Source organism: Pinus tabuliformis, chromosome 6, assembly GCF_031772625.1.
Source record: "Pinus tabuliformis cultivar Carrire ecotype Pingquan chromosome 6, CPIR1, whole genome shotgun sequence".
Taxonomy (NCBI): Eukaryota; Viridiplantae; Streptophyta; class Pinopsida; order Pinales; family Pinaceae; genus Pinus; species Pinus tabuliformis.
The window spans coordinates 96583989-96603216 of record NC_142292.1 but is presented as its reverse complement, the minus strand read 5'-3'; the positions used below and the strand labels follow the sequence as shown (position 1 = coordinate 96603216).

At 32.1% G+C, this 19228-nt stretch overlaps 1 protein-coding gene across 1 annotated transcript; it reads right to left on the bottom strand.

The window, feature by feature from the left end:
• Window positions 1-3050: 3050 nt before the first annotated feature.
• On the bottom strand, window positions 3051-18881 carry LOC149257436 (homeobox-leucine zipper protein HDG1-like). Its single transcript, XM_089414295.1, has 11 exons — window positions 18157-18881; window positions 17205-17377; window positions 16985-17102; window positions 10735-10926; window positions 9683-10093; window positions 8014-8115; window positions 7534-7743; window positions 6977-7151; window positions 6580-6854; window positions 3899-3988; window positions 3051-3759 (listed from the first exon to the last, which is right to left on the bottom strand). Exons 1-11 carry the CDS (start codon window positions 18259-18261, stop codon window positions 3391-3393), a joined length of 2220 nt encoding a protein of 739 aa, XP_089270421.1. The 5' UTR covers window positions 18262-18881; the 3' UTR covers window positions 3051-3390.
• Window positions 18882-19228: the final 347 nt, after the last annotated feature.

Genomic DNA, 19228 nt, shown 5'->3' with positions numbered 1-19228 from the left:
TTTCAAATAATTAAGCCATAAATTTAATTGTCTATTAAAAATTCAAGATCTTAGAAAAATATTAAAAAAATTAATTTAATTAAATAATATTTTAATTGTTTATTTTCAATTTGTAACTTAGATTGAGGTTAATAGTCAGTTAATTTATTAAATTACCAGTAAGTTTATATAATATATATATTAACTAAGGATTAAAATATAATCAAATAATTAAACCATATTTTAAATTTAATTGTCTATTTAAAAATTCAAGATCCAAGAAAAATTATTTTACCTATATTAATTAAGATAAAGTGGTTAGTCATACTATGACTAATTTTATGTAATTCATGAGCTAGAAAGAGTCTATATATGGACATATTTGATAACTATTATATTATTAATCTAATGGAGTTTAATGTGTTAACCTAATTTTAATTAAATTAAAGGATATTATTAATAGGCTTTATACTAGATCCTTAATATTATATTAATATTATTACTATTAATTGTATAGAGAAACAATATCGAATTAATTTATGCATTTATTGTACTGTTAGAATTAATATAAGGGAATGGAGACTAATATATATAAAATCCTTAGAATATAAAATCGTTAATATAAATATCTAGAATTTTACAAGGATAAATCAAATGAGGGAGGAGGCTAAATAAGGAAGGAATCAAGAGAAAAAACTCGAACAAGCTATAAAAAGAGGGATGAAGGGGGGGAAGAAAATGACTAGGAGGTGAGGGCCAGGATCCAGCATCTGCTGATCTTCCACCCGTCATCTCTATTGAGATTGCTAGGCCTCCTTTTGATCTCAATGGCTTCCCTAAGTTTACGGTGGTGGAATTGTGAAATTCTAGCAATGACATCGGCGTCCTCAATACAAACATGATGTTTGGTCTTCTTCGCATGCTCAGCTATGCTTAAGATCAGTTGCGTGCTCACTAATTCTTTGATTAATGGAGCGCCTAGTCCCACCAATATAGGGGGTCGCACAGGAACAGGGAATAATATAGACACCTTTCATGTCCTTAGGGTCGATAGGATCCTTCACCGATCAGAGGGATTTACGAATGGTGTTAAGGGGTCTAAAGGTCAAGGGGACATTATGTTTCCTCAAAATCCTCACAATTCTGTCAGTGGTCCCTTGGATAAAAAGAAGATGGACCCCAAGGATACGTTCCTTAGGTTCTTTTTTAACCACCGAATTCTTGGAAGCTTTGAGGAAAGCCTTCTGACCCAAGTACTTGCTGTAACCATTTTGGACAAAGACCTTGAGAAGATGGGATTTTCTTTCTCGAAGCTCTTTTCATCAGAGATCTTTAGGGCACAAGTAGCAAGAACGCCTAATTTTTGAGCCCGGAAATGATGGGAACTAGCATGGAGATATTGCTCAGTATGTGTTTTCTTTCGAAACACCTTGTGGGATAGGGAACCATCCATATTCTTAGAAATAAGGATATCAAGGAAAGGGAAGCAACCATCAACTTCCTTTTTCGTGGTGAATTTAATGGTTGTGGACTCACTGTTAAGATGATGGAAGAAGACATCCAACTCCTCTTGGCCATGCGGCCAGATGACATTAGTGTCATCTACGAATCCTTTCCAAAGTTTCAGTAAGAGGGTGAGCCGAGGACAAAGCTTTGGATTCAAAATCTTCCATAAAAAGATTAGCAACGATAGGGGATAAGGGGGAGCCCATGGCAACACCACAGGTTTGTTCAAAAAACTCACCTTCAAAACTGAAAAAGGTGGAAGTGAGACAACTAACCGAGCAGTATCAAGATCTGTAAGGCGCTTGATAACATCCAAAGCCTCATTTATAGGGATGCAAGTGTATAGGGAGACTACATCAAAACTAACAAGAATGTCTTTAGGGTCAAGCTTAAAATCCATGAGCTCCTCTATTGGGTTATTACACTGTAATTTTCTTCTACAATATATTTTTATTAGCATGATCTATTTTGTTGCAGAATTTTCTCTCATATTTTATTGCAAATCCGAAACATAAAAATAATCAATTTTTTGATGTTAAGGTTATAAGTCACCTCTAACTTAAATAAACTATTTCCTCACTTTCAAAAAAACACTTTAAACTCGCAGTATTGTTAAAAGAAAGATTGATAAATAGCCCAGAAAAAAACAAAAACAAAACAAAACCAACCTTTAAAGTAATAGTATTGATAAGTGGGAGATTGATGAATAGCTAAGTTGATAATAAAATTGATGTTTTGACATACCTATAACAGTCAACTATCTACACACTATAAGATAATTCTTAAAACCACATCGAGAGTCAATGATTTACACACTATACGATAATTCTTAGAACCAGATCTACAGAGAAAATATAAATTTTAATTTTTGAAAGGTTGGCGGGAGAATTTGTATATGAATGTATTTTTCATGGCTGTTCAGTAATATTATTCAAGAATGGATGCGAATTTGTATATATGAATATATCTTTCATGGCTATTCAGTGATATTATTCAAGAATTAATACTATGAGCTGTGGGTGGTACCATACGATAAGAGTTGATAAGAGTTAATTGGTTATTCAAATTTGATAAATGCAGTAACAACTTAATCTATTAATACATGCACAATCCATGTAGAGAGCACATGTTCTTCGAGTGATTGGGTTCTGTAATGATTACTTCTTTTTGTTGGGTGAACTTATGATATATAGTAATTCCAAATCCTCAGTAGGATTAATCCATTTTATCATCGTAATTATTTATCATTTTAAATTAAATTAATATTTATGGTTCATTATTGTAGCAGTTAAATTAATTGTTGTTATGTTACGAAGTATAATGTCAATTTTAATTTTAAAAATTTGATAAAGTATATAAAAATTAAAACTTATGAAACATTTAATATCTATTAGAAATGAGATACCATAAAATATTTACTGAGATTAGATTCTGAATCCTTGGTAAAAATAATATATTTTATCGTTTCAAACTAATTAACATTTACCAAAGCATTGTTTACATCCACTGGATCTTACATGCAAATGGGCCCTCAGATTCGTTTTAAAGTGAATTATAGTACCATGTTATGCTACTGTAATATGTTTCTGCTATATCAAAACAAAGAGAGTTACAGCGGTCAAGCAGGAATATTAATTCCAATTGCATGCTTGGAGATTTACAGGTCTGCCAACCATAAAAAAATGGTGCAGGTTTCATTGCTTCGTGTGGATTTCGATGCAGTTTTCCTTTCATCCCTATAGTCGGTTATCAAATTGCACTCACACTTTCATACTGATAATATACAATCCCAAAACTCGAGAATAAAATGGTGGTGTTGATCAACACTGATAAATAATATTTATTGTTTTGGTAAAAAAATAATTGAAGAGATATTTAAGTTAGCTTGCGACCGATCTCTGAACATCAAACATCCTCGACTTTTTGTAGAGCAGCTTTGATTCTCTGTGCAGTGCATGAAATGAGATTGTTGACAGTCTCAACAGACTCCAGCGTCAGCTTTGCCGATGGGAGATCGTTAACAAGTATCTGAAATGCAATGGTCAGGATCGATCCTTCGACTTGTCGATTGTCAATTACTGATCGGCTCTCAGGTGGTCCCTCTGGAAGAATGACAAAACCCGAAGGAAGGAGAGCGACATTAATTGAGTCATTGCCGTTCATAACTTGATGAATTGCTGAGATTTCCACTGGAGCATAAACCACCATCGATCCGTACGTATCTGCACAGCTTTCTTGCAAGATTAACGTGTTGCTCTGACTAGAGTTTTTGGCCTGAAAACAAGCAATATTATCACAAGTTAGAACATGGTTTTATTGAAAGTTTGTTTTAATAGTAGTTATTTTACTATTGAGGATATTTTTCTTGCATGCAGATGAAAGGTGGCAAACTTTGTATGTGGGAGAAACTCACACTAAGAACAGAAACTCTGTTGCCACGATCCTTTCCGTTGGATATGTGAGTTACTTCTTCTATTGGGCCTCCATTGGACAGTATATCCCACTGCGTTTAAATACAAATTATCCACTGTGTCAGCAATAATATGGATTAATATTATGCCATATCTTGACATAAGAGAATGAACTGCGCAACCCTATTACCAAAGAAAATTGGAAGAAAGAAATGGATTTTACACGAACCATTATAATGAGTTTGTGGTTTATTCAAATACAAAGGATTTAAACTAAGGACTGCAATTAGCATAATTGAATCGGAAATGCATTAAAAAAAAATATTTACATATAAATATATTCATTATAACAGAATTAGAAGTTCAGAAAACATATTTAGCTCGCACAATTAACTTAATTATATAATAATTTTAGTAAATATTTAATAGGAGAATATCACTTAAATCAATTAAATTCCTATAATTTAATCACTAAAATTATAGAACACATAACTAAATATAAAATAATAATACATACTCTTTCTTAAATTAATAATAATATATAACACAAATAAGAATTAATAATAATATATAACACAAATAAGAATTATATACTTCAACAAATTACAATTTTATATATAAAATCAAAACATATGTCAATTTCCAATTTCTAATTTCAATTACTTGATTCAAACTTCATTATAATTGAATTAGAAGTTCATAAAATATATTTAAGTCGCACAATTAACTTTACTATATAACAATTTTGATACATATTTAATAAGAGAATACCACTTAAACCAATTAAATCTAACCAAATATTAAATTATAACACACATTCTTTCTTAAACTAATAATAATACATAACACAAATAAGAATTATATGCTTCAACAAATCATAATATCATATATAAAATCAACATACATATCAAAGTTTAATTTCAATTACTTGACCTCATAATTGAAATAGAAATTCAAAAAACATATTTAAACTAACTACCTCTAAATCTAAACAAATATTAAATAACAACACATTCTTTCTTAAACTAATAATAATACATAACACAAATAAAAATTATATACTTCAACAAATTACAATATCATATATAAAATCAAAACACATATCAAACTCTAATTTCAGTTACTTGAACTCAAACTCAACCTCTATAAATGGGTATGAAACTCAAAGTTCAATTACTGATCTGTGCAGTGGTACCCGGAATAAGGTCATCCTGTCTATCATGTTGTGTACGTTGGTTTTGGAGCTAACCTAAGCAGGAGACTAGACTATTTTAGATTTATATACTTTGAACTATAGAGAATTAAATCCCTACAACAGATGTATCTCTATCTTTTAGGTATGCTCTTCCTAATAGATATTTAAATATGATTAGATTATATTCAGGATATGGACTTTCCGAGTAAAGTTTCTCGAGTATCAAGATGGCAGGCTGTTTTTAAATTTTTTAAATATTAATGTTGTTTGACCTAGATACTCGCAATAACATTGGTACCTCCTGCGCTTTGTCCTATTGCATATTCCTTGAATGGAGATTCTATCTGCAAGGTAAGCATCGACTTTGTACTTTGCAACTGCAAATTCTTTGAATGGGAGATCCTACCTAGAAAGTAACTATTGACTTTGTAATTATAAATGGGTCTTTTGATTCGAAGAATTTGGTAACTGGATAAAGATGATAGTGTTTTACTTAAATTTTCATTAAGTAAAAATAAATAAAAAATACTTTTACCAATATTTTAATTTTCCTTGAATAAAATCTGATTCACAAAAATCAAGGACCATTTTTTTAATCATCCATTCTTAGTAGACCAAAAATTTTTGGCGCTCGACTTTTCGGAAGGTGAGGATTATTTAGGTCAAACCACTATTATGTGGCACTACTACCAACACTCCAGGAGCTAACGAAGAAGTTGACAAGCACTCGTACGTGAAATTACAAAGCTTGTTTTGACTAATATGAAAGCACATAACAATGTTAGCAATTTACAAGTTATAATTATTTATTTTCTTTAATTATAGTATTTTTATTTTGTTGATTTGTATTATTCTTTTAACTAATAAAATGGGATACAATTGGATACAGTTAATATCTTTGTACCAAGAAACATTTATTTGTAAAATCTCGTCATCACTGAACATAGACTATTCCTTAAATAACGTTCTAAACTTTCCTTCAAAATTCCCTACATGCTAAAATTCTTAAACTTTATCCAAAAAAAGCTCCTCCACATTGAGAAGTCCCACACCAAAAAAGCACCTATCCCTAAAACTTTAGCACAATGATATTGATTACTAAACATCTACCATTCATTAAATAACATTCTAAACTTTAAAGAGTCCCTACATATTGAAACTATTAAACTTTATCTAAGAAATATCCTGCACATTGATAACGCGTCGTTAAATGACAATGATCGGAGCTTATTTAAGACAACCTACTTTAGAGACCAGTGACAAGAATGATCAGAGAGTCCATTAAAACGCATTGTCAATTCTTTAATGAACATATTTCTTCGGTATCAAAATTCAGGAAGTTTACCTAATTTGATTTTTATCTCTCTAAATTTCAGGGTTATAATGATGTAGATGCAATACCATTCAGGCCCTAGGGTGTTCATATTCAATGATACAAATTAACGATAAAAATGTTCTTAAGGATAAAAAAGGTCGTCACAGTCATACCTCGTTTCTAAAACTCTGGTCTCTTAAGAAGTCAAATAAGCGGGTTGGAGAAACTGGAAGCCAGAGAGATGTTGCTGCACTCAGAACTACTCCGGGAGGCTCTCCAGGATCGTCCACGTTCTTTCTTGACATCACCCGGACATCATCGTCGCCAGTTCCCTGAGATAGCTTAGTCCATGTATGCCTACTCGATGCACTCACTCCACTACAAAACTTATTTGTCATACGTTCTGCAAGTTTCATAAGGCTTCGGCGTCCGCTGGGTGTTGGAACAGCTATTATTAGCAAATTAAAAGGGAAAAAACACACAGGCTCCGCGTCAGTAGTAATCTAAAAGAATGCTAACACCAAATAAATGTAAACCAGTTATTCATGTACAAACATAAATAAAACTTACCTGCAAGATCTCCCGTAGGACCGTTTGTTGACATAAGAAAGGCAATCCTTTGACATTGGCGCTGCAGAGTTGCAACCCAACGTTGAGCTCCAAATGCCATTCCACTGCTTATTATAGAACGAAAAATCCTGTGCACTCCAACATTATCATACTCCAAATGCTCCACCCATGTCACCTGATTGCATATTACAATAGAGTTGGATAAATTTAGTTATGTAGGTTATTGTTTGAAAGAAAAAAGTGGCCTCAGTCTGGTCTAGAACTGGACTGTTAGATTTGTGGGTCTTTACTTAATCATTGAACCACATTCATAGATTATTATTTATATAATATATAAACTAAATTTAAATTGCAATATTAAATTGGATTGCATATTGGATCAACAAAGTTAATTATTTGATCCAGCTCTTATTTGTCAAATTCATTAATATTTTAAGAATATTATAAGATGTGAGAGATAAACGAAGTTAATTGTTTAAAATGACTCTATCCATCAAATTCATTAATATTTTCAAAACGATTAGACAAATACATAGATGCAAAGATGTGATATAAACCTTGGAGCGGTTATTAGGCATATCTCGCAACAGACAACCAGATGGGCGTTTCCTGCATTTAGTTAAAGATGGATCTGGATTGTCCAATAAGCTGTCAACAGATACATCCACTACTCCCCACAGGCCATCAGCATGCTGCTTGCTAAATCTGACGAAATAAATCTCCCGTGTTGGAAGAAGAGGTGATAGAACTTGTAACTCAGCATACATCTGCACATATAAAGACAAGCTATGAACATTCTTGTACGTATATAAAGGCATATAAGCAGCAACATCACAGAGAAGGAAAAAGAAGTGCTGTACAGTGGGTAGTGGCTTGTAAATATGAATGTAAGGTCATCATATATACAGTTTTTGTTTGTCAAGCTCTGGTTTATCTTTAGTATTTTAGTTTACAAGTAGTTATTTGTAATTTGGGCTGGTTTAGTATTAATACTTTGGCTTCTGTTAAACAAAATGTTAGAGAATAGGTAATCATACCAATTGTAGCGCTCCATTCCTAGTGCCACCCACACCGTTGGAAATCACATCCACCGTAGTAGCCCTTGATATTATGCATGGAAATGTTTCCATCCACCGGTTCTGCAAATAACAGCAGAAAGGAAAATGCAGTGAGTCAGAATAGGATATACTTTTCTCAATTTAAATTTTGATAAATTTTTATTTTGTATAGGAGAAGATATGTATTGTGTTTTTATATGTAATTATAATACAGTTATAATTACTCTAATTACATAAATTAAATGTTTCATAAATATTTATATTTTTTTGATCGGTAATAAATATTAAACATTTATATTTATTTAAAATATAGAACAAGATTTTTATTTATAGAAATTTATTATTGGTTATTTTTAATATGAAAATAGATTTTGTTATAATATAATGGACTAATACCATGACTTATTAATACTACATTATCTGGAAATCATAACTCAGTTCAGATGGGAGGACATTTTTTTTAATTATTCAATTTAATTAAACAAGAAAAAAAAGACATAACTACTTTGGAGAATAAATCTCAATCTTTAATCTGTGTATACTAGTAAGAATATTCTACAATAATTTTTGGAGGTTAAATCCCTAATATGCACCTAATAATTATTGATGATTAAATTAAAATTCTTGAAATCTTTTTCCCAAATATACATGCTTATGAGCATAATAAGTGGGACAAATAAATGTTGGGTTTTCATGATCAGTATTATCTGAAAAAATTGATAAGCAAATAAATTAAATTGGAGGGTTTTACATTAAATTTATGTTACTATAATTATAATGGTTAGCTCTATCATCCTATATTATTAAATTCTATATGAGAAATATATAGATTGAATTTGATTTGAAAAATATATATATTAACTTTTTCAATAAATTATTCATTCTCAATAACGAGATTTGAAATTATTATATCAAACTTTGTTACATTACTTATTAAAATTAAATATGAGTAAAAAAAATTTTAATCATTCCTTCCAACAGCCTAATATAAATCTAATTAACTTATAAAACTTATATAATTATAGTATAATTTATATAATTATAGTACATCACACTGAAACCTTATATCTAAAAGAGTTCAGAAATAATATAAAAGACAGTCGAATATAGCCTCGGCCACTTAATTCATATCGCTGCCATCATATTTATAATATATCACACTTAAGCCTGGTATGTAAAGGAGTTAGATATGGCTGCAACCGTATATATGGTATGTCACACTTGCCTAACATGTAAAGGAATTAACCGAAGGCATATAGGATCAGTGAATATAGCAGTTGGTGTATCTTAAACCTATATGCTATTATTTCAGTAAAATACTCGAGATTATGTCACTTGCAGTCTCAGTCAAACAACATTATGAACTACCATTCTCATAGATAAAGCCGGTCAGTGTACCCAATAACGAGACAAAAAGAAAGCTGAAGAAAGCAGCGACAAAAGATATTATTTTTTACTTTAATATTAATACCGCCTGCCCTCATTAATGACAATATTCATCAACTACCATTCCTCACGCATAAGTTCAACCTTCTCAGTGTACCAATAAAATATTTATGAACTATCCTGTCAGTGTACCGAATTACGAGGAGAATACCGAATTACGAGGAGAAAAAACTGAGTAGGGAGGAGGTCAAGGTATACATACAGCATTGATAAGTGTGTCAACTATCGTGGAGCTCTTCATGACCACTATGTCTGTATGCCTGGTAGCTTCAGTCTTGTGACCGATCGGTTTTGGTCCGATAAGCCTTGGAAATTCTCGTGAGTATTCTTCATGGTCCAAAGTTTCCATGCCTGCTTCGGGGTTTTTCACCCACAGAGGTTCCTCAGTTTGACTCATTTTCATCAGCTCATCCATGGCAGCTAATGCTAGTTCTGTAACTTTAGATCTTTCTATACCCATCAGCACCATAGCACGCTGGTTAACACTATTCATGGCAGGCGAATGCAGTCCACTTAAGCCCACTGTGAGGTCCAGCGAAGAATTGGAGGCAGGTGCTATGGATGAATTTGGTCGACCGGACAGCTTCTCCACCAAAGCACAAACCTTGTCCAGCTGCACTGTCAGAAATAATTAGTTAGTACTGCATCTTCCTGCACCTGCATCTTTAGGGTTAGGTTTCTCTGTGTTATGAAGTATTATGTAAATTATGAAATTCAAAGTTTAAATTTAAATAGCTCAAACAAATTTTTAATAACATAATAATTGATTTAATAATTAAGTTAAATTTAATTTAGGATCAGCTTCCTTGTATTATGAAATATGAAGTAAATGTAAGGGGATGATATTCCTGATGGTCCCTAGTTCATCAATAACCTCCCTACCCAGGTTCCATTAGCTGTTGGTACACGATATGTTGTAATCTGTTGCAACTATGATGTAATGATAATGATATATATGAGCTTCTTCCAAAAAATCATCCTTTTTTGAAATATTATGTAAATAACCTCCCTACCCAGGTTCCATTAGCTGTTGGTACACGATATGTTGTAATCTGTTGCAACTATGATGTAATGATGATGTAATGATAATGATATATATGAGCTTCTTCCAAAAAAATCATCCTTTTTTGAAATATTATGTAAATTATGAGATTCAAAATTTAAATCCAAATAACACAAACACATCTAAAATAAATAATTATACTATACTTCTTTTCAAACCGGCAGGTTAGGTAATTCAAGAATGATATGGACCTCATCTTTCAGGCGAGCATTCTCATGCCGTAGCTGCTGCTCATCGAATGACATGATATCCCCACTAAGTCCTCGTCCTCCACAGATTGAACAGATTGGATTTCTTAGTGATTCTCTGAGGGACACATTCTCTGATCGAAGCTGTTCGATTTCTTGCCTCAACAGCGAGTTTTCATGTCGTTCTTGAGTAGCCTGAGGATTTGAAAAAATTTGTTTTGAAGTTAGTAATATCAAAATTTCTGGCTATAATATAGAAACAACAGCCGATAGTAAGTAAAACTGCACCATATAAACAACCAAGTATAGGAAAACTTGGGATATAAATGTATAATGGGCATATAAATTTATTTGAAATTTGGCTGGACTGGTTTGGATTAAATTGTATTAAGTTCTGTATTATTAGTCAGAAGGACAAATTTGAATTATAGGCTTTTCATAATTTAAATATTTATAAATTTTAGATGAATTTTTACATTCATTTAAACCATAATTACCACCAAGTTTAACAGTATTAGCCAAAACAAATTCGTAAATTTGCTGATTCCATGAGTTCAGCATTATAGTTAGGTTATTCCAGTTAGTTAGATTAACCAAAAGTTTTATATTAAAATAATGAAAAATAGTAATTTTTTATATTAAAAGAAGTTATAACAAAAGGTATAGTGAATATTAAAAATTTGTAAAAACACTAAATTCCATTTTAAAATATGGTAAAGAATGGTAAATTTGCAATTGATATAGAAAAATGAAAAAAAAAAAAAAAATATTAAGTATTTTCAAAAAAATTTCTTCATTAAATTTTATGGAGCTGAATTTATTTGGTATCGAATCTAATTCAAACTAGAAATTCGAATTTGAAAACTATAATTTAAACTATTCAAAACCTGTTTTAAACCATGAAAACTATAATTTAAACTATGCAAAACCTGTTTTAAACCATAAAAAATTGGAATTTATCTAATTCAAACTAGAATTCGAATTTGATAACATAAAAAATTGGAATTTAGTAACTATGGTTTAAAGTTTAAACCATTCAAAACAAGTTTTAAACCAAAAAAAATTCAAACTCACAATAATGAAACAACAGGATTATCTTGTAGCAACCAGCTTTAACTGTTATGCCCACTGTTTAAAAAAAAACGCAACCAGCTTTGACTTCTGACTTCTGTAGTTGCTTTCTAACGGTGTAATCTAATAACTGCCCACCTTAAGAAGAATCCATTGCTATTTGATGTAAAGTTAAAATGGAGGTTTAATCAACTGAGATGTTACTAGTATGTTGAAGTATTTGTTGTAACTTGGCAAGCAAGAGCCCTGTACGTACTGGGTAGAGAGTTTGAATACTTGGTATTTGCAGATGGCAGAGACCTTTTTTTCTCAGTGCAGCCTGCATGCTGGAATTTGGTATGTGCATTTAAGTAAGGTGGGACAGTGCACCTGACACATTCCATAAGACAAACTGTGACAGTGGCAGAAAGAAATAAATGTTTGGTTTTTTCAGAACGCTAGATGACGATGCTTTTTTGTTTTTTTGACCAGGGAACAGAACGATACCTACAGAAACTGTGACAGTAATGATGAATGAAAGACATCTATATCGTCAGATTTAAAAATAATGTTTTCTTAACCAGCTAATAGAGTAAGAAAGAAACTCTGGTAAGAATGACAAACCATTTTTATCCAAATAAATTTTTAAATTTTCTAGTTTAAATTTTTGGGAAATTTATATAATTAGCATGCTTTGAGGATTTTTTAAAATTCTAAGAATATAATCTTATTAAAAAAATTATATCTCTTAATTTCAAATTAAACTATCTTAAAATTTTTACAAAAGAATAAACAAATAAATCATGTTTAGTATATGTATAAATTGATCACAAGTATTTTAAAAAATATATAAGGTAAATACAGACAACCACAACTAAAAGTTATAAACTATTTTAAAAAAAATACAAAGGAAAGAAAAAGTAATGTATAAATTTATCAAAATTATTTTAAAAAATGGATAAGGTATATACAGAAAACTAAAACAGATGACATGAGTGTGTAATTTGAACTAATATAAGGTCAAAGTTGATAAAAATGTTTTTAATTTATTTTTTTTAAATAATGTATATAATTTGGAAACCTTTCTCACAACGAAAGAAGTTTTCTCTTTAGAAGACATTAAGTTTGGGGTTAATCGCCTCGCTAATGGGAAAGCTAAGGACATTGAAGGTTACCAAGTGGAAATCTTAAAAATTGGAGGTCCTGTCCTCATCCCCCACATCCACAAGCTTTTCAATCAAGCAGTCAAGCAAGGGTTCCCTAAACCTTGGACTGAGAGCCTCGTTATCCCTATTTTTAAAAGTGGGGATACAAATAACCCCTCTAATTATCGAACAATTATGATTAGCCCTCTCTTAGCCAAGTTATATGGTAGTATTTTGGAAAAGAAGTTAAGCATATGGCTTGAAAGTGAAGGTAAGCGGGCTAAAGGCCAAGCAGGTTTCAGAAGGCATCACTCAACAACAGACCACCTTGTTACGCTTAGGATCATTGCGGAGGAATGTCGTAATGATAAATCCAATTTAGTTTGTTGCTTTGTGGACTATATAAAGGCTTTCGATACGGTTCCTAGATACAACCTTTGGAATAGATTAGAAGAGCTAAAGGTTCCTCTCGAGTTGAGAGCTGCCGCTATAAGGTTATACGAGAATGTAATTGCCAAGCTAAAGAGCAATGAAGGGTGGTCGAAAGATATTAAGTGTAACATCGGAGTTAAACAAGGTTGCCCCCTCTCCCCTACCCTATTTGGCATTTACATCGATAAGCTCAAAGGCTATTTAGAGGAAGCAGGATGTGATGGCACAATCTTAGCTGGGATAGTCGTCATCCTTCTTCTTTATGCTGACGATATTGTTCTTTTGGCAAGGTGCCCATCTGATCTTAATAAGCAACTCAAGCTTCTTATGGATTTGTGCTCTACCATAGGTATGACTATTAACACTGACAAAACAAAAGTTATGATTATCAAATCCAAGAAGGACACTTACGCTAATTTTATGTATGACAATAATAACTTGGAGGAAGTGCATTCTTACAAGTACCTAGGCATTGATATTCATCACAAGCTCAACTGGAACCATAGCATTGAGAAAAGAATTAATGGGGGGTGGAAAGCTTACTTTGGTCTTGAAAATAATTGTCAAATAGAAAACCTCGTAAGGTGGGATAAAAAGAAGTTCCTCTTTGAAACTTTAGTCACTCCTGTTATCTTATATGGCTGTGAGGTTTGGGGTTGCAGCATCTCCAGAGAATCATGGAGAAAGATTGAGCAAATCCATAAGCGTTTTATAACTTATAACCTGAAAATTAAAAGTAATACACCCTATCCTATTCTTCTTATAGAAGCAGGTCTTTCACCTATTGAGAGCCTAGCTATGCTTAGGTTTCTGTTGTACAAGCACAAAATCAGTAACATAGACGATCATAGATTTCCTAAATTAGCTTTAAATTCTAGCCAAAACCACCTAAGGCTCAATCGAGGGTGGCATAAAGACATAAGGGTCTGGTTAAACTATTGGGAGATCAACGAAAATGATGCATTGCAAAACATAAATAACATTAAAGATATTGTTACTTCTAAGTTCAAAGAAAAAATGTGGTATGATAAAGATTTAGCGGCTAAAAGAAAATTAAGTTATTATAAGAAGTTCATCAACCCCACCCTAGAAGATCAAAAGTATCTCTCTATTTTAACTAGCTCAAAGAAGAAAATTAATATAGCAAAGATTAGAACGAATTCTCATGAGCTCCATAGTGAAACAGGTCGTTGGGCAGTTCCTAAAGCGCGATGGACGGAAAGGATCTGCCATATATGTGAGAATAGGAACATCGAGGATGAAAACCACTTCCTCTTAGAGTGCACCGCGTATAACCACATTAGATCTCAGTTTCACAATCTTTGTTACAATACTGACCTTCCTAGCCTTTTACAATGTCAAAATTATAGTGAGCTCGGGAGGCTTATCTCCAAGCTTTTTGAGTATAGGATAAAATCTTAAATCAAAATAGATAATTTGTTTCTTTAGGTCCGATAAACCATTATTTGGTCTCAGCGGACATTAACCACCACCACCATCATCATCATATACATATTCAGCTTACATTATTATATCATTTCAAATATATAAAAAAATATTAGATAAAATGCAAAAAAAAAATTAAAAATGAAAAAGTAAATTTAGATAATATAAAATTGATTTTTAAAATTTTAATATAAATTAAAGTAATTTTTAATTAAACTTATTAAAATTTGAAATGGATTTATGGATAATTATCCTAATAAAATGTGAGATTAATTTATTAATAATTAATATAATAAAATAAAAACAATATTTAAAAGAGGAAAAAGTAAATGTAACGAACAAGCTATCAAGAAAGAACCGTCCAATACCTCGTAGCGCACCTACCCCGTCAAAGTCAAACATCAATGGAACACCATCACTGCTACTGCCACTTTCACTACCCTTCCTAACTCTTACTTACCATAATCGCTACGCTCACTGAACTCATATCGCTAGCTAACTGAGCTACGTAACGCTCTTACACAAGGTCCGTTCCACTTTGCTGTTCAACTGTGCTCTGAAAGTACAGCCAGAAGGAAAGCTATCGTCAACTGTGCTCTGGAAGTATTGATTGTGAGACTGCTTAAGCTACCGCCTATGGCTGGATCGAATTGAAATGAGTTCTTCCCCTCAATCAAAGAGCTAGAAGGGACTTCAGATTTCTTCCTCTCAATCGATCAATCACTCAGGATGCGCAAGCAGGCTCGACCATAAGGATGCTACAGCAGGCTCGAATGTTAAGATACTGAATTATGAATTTTGAGATTAAAATTTTTTAATCACCAATATATATAAAAAGTATATTAATATATAAATTTAATAAAATATGTAAAATAATATTTAAAATATAAATTAATTAATTTATCATTTAAATTTATTTAAGTTAAAAATAAATAAATTAAAAACAATAAAAGAAAAAGAAAAAGATAAAATTTAGGAAATGAAAGCATGTGAAACAGAAGTACTAAAGCCAAACACATTTAATATATTAATTTAATCCAAGTTGACTTCTGATCATCTACACTAAAAACAAAAAGAGACACACTAAAAACAAAGAAGCACAAAATATAAATGAAGAAAAAATAAAGTTAATAACGAAATGCATGTGATCTTGGATCACTGAAAACAAAGAAATGGAAAGGACAAAAAAAAATATTGAAAGGAAGTATTAAGTGAATATTTTAGAATTTCTAAATATTAATATTAATGATGTAGATAAAATATAAATATAAATATAAATTTTTAATTTAGAATATATATTAATTTTAATAAAGTATATAATTTTCCATTAATTAAAATAAAAAACAATTTTCTGGAGTACAAAAATATATTTATAATTTTAATATTGAAACACAAATTGAATACTAAATAAATGAAATTTATTTTAAAGATATTATTTGAATATAGAAAAAGAAAATTACAAAATCTAAGTCATTTCAGGTTGTAATGAGCAAAAAGATGGAAGCAGCTTTAACAATCAATTCCATGCTTCAGCACAGTTCTACATTGCACAAGCAGTACTACCTTTTCTTTATTATATCTATCATGTCATAAAGAATGGTAGGTGTACTAACAATCCAGGATCTGAAGAGATCAGAATGGAGGAAAGTATTAACAGGGCAATAGCTGTACTAAGCGCAAATTTCACATCTCGGAAATTGAACTGAATACATATGGAAAAGGGGCAGTTCATGAAACTCTTCATGCAACTGTTCCAGTGGATAACCATGACAAAAGCAGAGTTCAAGAAACTCTTCATATTAATGCAGTAGAGGTTAACTCCACTCTGGATAAGAGGAAGAAGACAGTTATTTTAGATTTACAGAAAAGGTTCTATAATGTCCATTAGTATAAGAATCTTAATATGTATTGGAAGGTGTATAATATTACAGCCATGAAATAGCATGCCACAAACTACATATTCAAAACTATTGTAAAATACATATGCTAAAGTTTTGATTGTTATGAAAACAATTTAAAAAAACACACTATACTGTCAAATAACATCAAAGATTTCCTCTCATTCAGACATTGTAGCCAAAAACAAAAGGTTGAAATGTTTCTTGTTTACTTTGGAATAACGTAACATGAAGTGAACACAGATTAATTGTAGACGAAGCATAAGAGTTTTAGTTACTTACTTTCAATTGTGTTCGACGATTCTGAAACCAGAATTTAACTTGCCTAGGGGCAAGGCCCAATTTTTTGCTGAGTTGTTGCCTTTGCTTTTCATCTGGATGAGGGAATTCCTTGAAAAGTCTGCAGAAACCCAAATTCCATGAACACCTTCCTCCCTTGGTGGATAAGCATAATTAACAGCAAGTCCATAATTGATGAGCAAACATTAGTTAAATTCCTTACGCTTCCATTTCCTGGATTTGCTGAGGGGTATGCCTGTGGTAACGCTTCTTCCGAGGATGGTCAAGGTCTGCAATATCATCTCCAGATCCACCTTCCATGTTCTCGCTACTCTCATAATCCTGATCCTCATCATGCCCACTTCTGTTTTGCCCTTCACCACCGCCACCACCAGGCTGCACCGAAATGACTTCACGATTAATTTCTGTGGTCTCTCCTTGCTAACATCCATGAATTTAACACCAGCATAGATCTATTGAGATAAAAGTTTCAAAATCTAATACTAACCTTTGAAAATTTAAGAGAAGAAGTTAGAGGAGAAGGAATTATTTAAGAATACCTATTTGATTCTTAAAACTTATTTGAATAAGATTTTTTGTTAAATAGAGATCTGCATAATATTGAAATCACTATTGCAGTTACATCAAAATTTGTAGGTGTTAGTAAATGGATATCAAAATCTGCAGGTGTTAGTAAATAGATGTATATTCAATATCAACTCATACTTGAAAGGCCGTTAACAATATGGTTTAGTAAATAAAAGCTGTTAACAATATGGCTCAGTAAATAGAAGCTGTTAACATGATGGCTGCATCTTTAAAATTAATAGATATTTGAAAAGATAGTAAGCACATGTAGCCAAACACACAAAAACAAGAAACTGACTTCCATTCATTCAACCCATAACCATTCTTACAGACAAGGAAAACAACTAAGAAGCAAGCAGGTATACTTACTTTAGAACTATATTAAGAAGAAACATAACATCAGACAATGGTAACTACCTCATTCACATATGGATTATAATCTAGGTTATATAATCTGTAAGGCATGGATTATAATCTAGGTTATATAATCTAGGTTTAGGTTATATGACCTGTAAGACATGTTGCTTCCTTTTATAGGAAATATCTGCAAATACTGGGGGAACATATAGAGTAAGGCCTGGACTCACCAACATGAGAGAAAGCCCCGTTGATGAGAAGAAATTGCTTGGGTTTCTGGACTTGACCGCAGGGGCAGTGACTCGAGCATGTGCCATCGTTGGAGCAAAAGGCATGTTTTCAGAGATTTACCGAGTCATTTTAATCACTATCCTTCGCTCAAACCCTGTCATTTCCTTTGCCTTGGCCTCAGAAATATGATGAATTTTCTTGACCTATTTGATATCATATCATATCCACTGTAAGAGAAATATACCTTTCTCCTTCCGAGAACCCAAATGGGCATATATATATCTAAAATCAAACCAGTCAACTTGAAATGCCGATTCCAATTAATTCAGTTCACCAAAATCCAGCCATGGAATATACAGAAGCAGTGCTGGCCATGTAACAATCTGACGGATATATCATATGACTGCCAGTCATGGATTGCATTTAAGAACAATGAAGGCGCATCAAATACACAGTGATAATTATGAGGGGCATCTTAAAATCTTTTGATGAATAAACGTGTATTGATTGAATGCACACAGGCTGGTGAAATGACAGTGAGAAAACCATATCTTAATCCTGTTGTTTTTGAATTTGTGGGGGCCTATTCAAAAGCAAAAGCAGAAGCAACCACCACCCAGATCATTAGTTGCAGAGGGGGGAGAATGACAGGTAGAGGAACTGTGTAAGACACTTTGACCTCTGGATTTGAAGGGCAGTTTTCTCTCTACTCCAAATATCAAATCCCAGAACCCAACTGGACTGGTAGTTGTTGAAGAGCAGATATATAAATAGAGTCGGATCGACATCTTTCTCTCTCAATCTTGTCGTATTAAATGTTTTTAACCGCAAGTCAATAATGACAGCAAACATTAAGGCTGGTGGTGTGTTATTATATGTCGCGTTTCATTAAAGATTGGGGCCATGCTTCTTTCAAAAGGAAGCGGCCATGTATTTGAGGTAAGCCTCCCCGGAATAGTCTCCCTTTATATCACCAGTAAATTTTGGAACAGTAGATGTGAAGATTCAAAGGACGGGCTCCTCGATATAAATCGCAATCGACAAAAACACAGAACAAAACAAATATCAACT

Coding starts and splice junctions, on each gene's coding strand:
- LOC149257436 (XM_089414295.1), bottom strand. CDS start 18,261: ATGCCTTTTGCTCCAACGATGGCACATGCTCGAGTCACTGCCCCTGCG. Junction 17,103..17,204: donor CAAATCCAGGAAATGGAAGC/GTAAGGAATTTA, acceptor GGGTTTCTGCAG/ACTTTTCAAGGAATTCCCTC. Junction 7,744..8,013: donor GGAATGGAGCGCTACAATTG/GTATGATTACCT, acceptor TTATATGTGCAG/ATGTATGCTGAGTTACAAGT.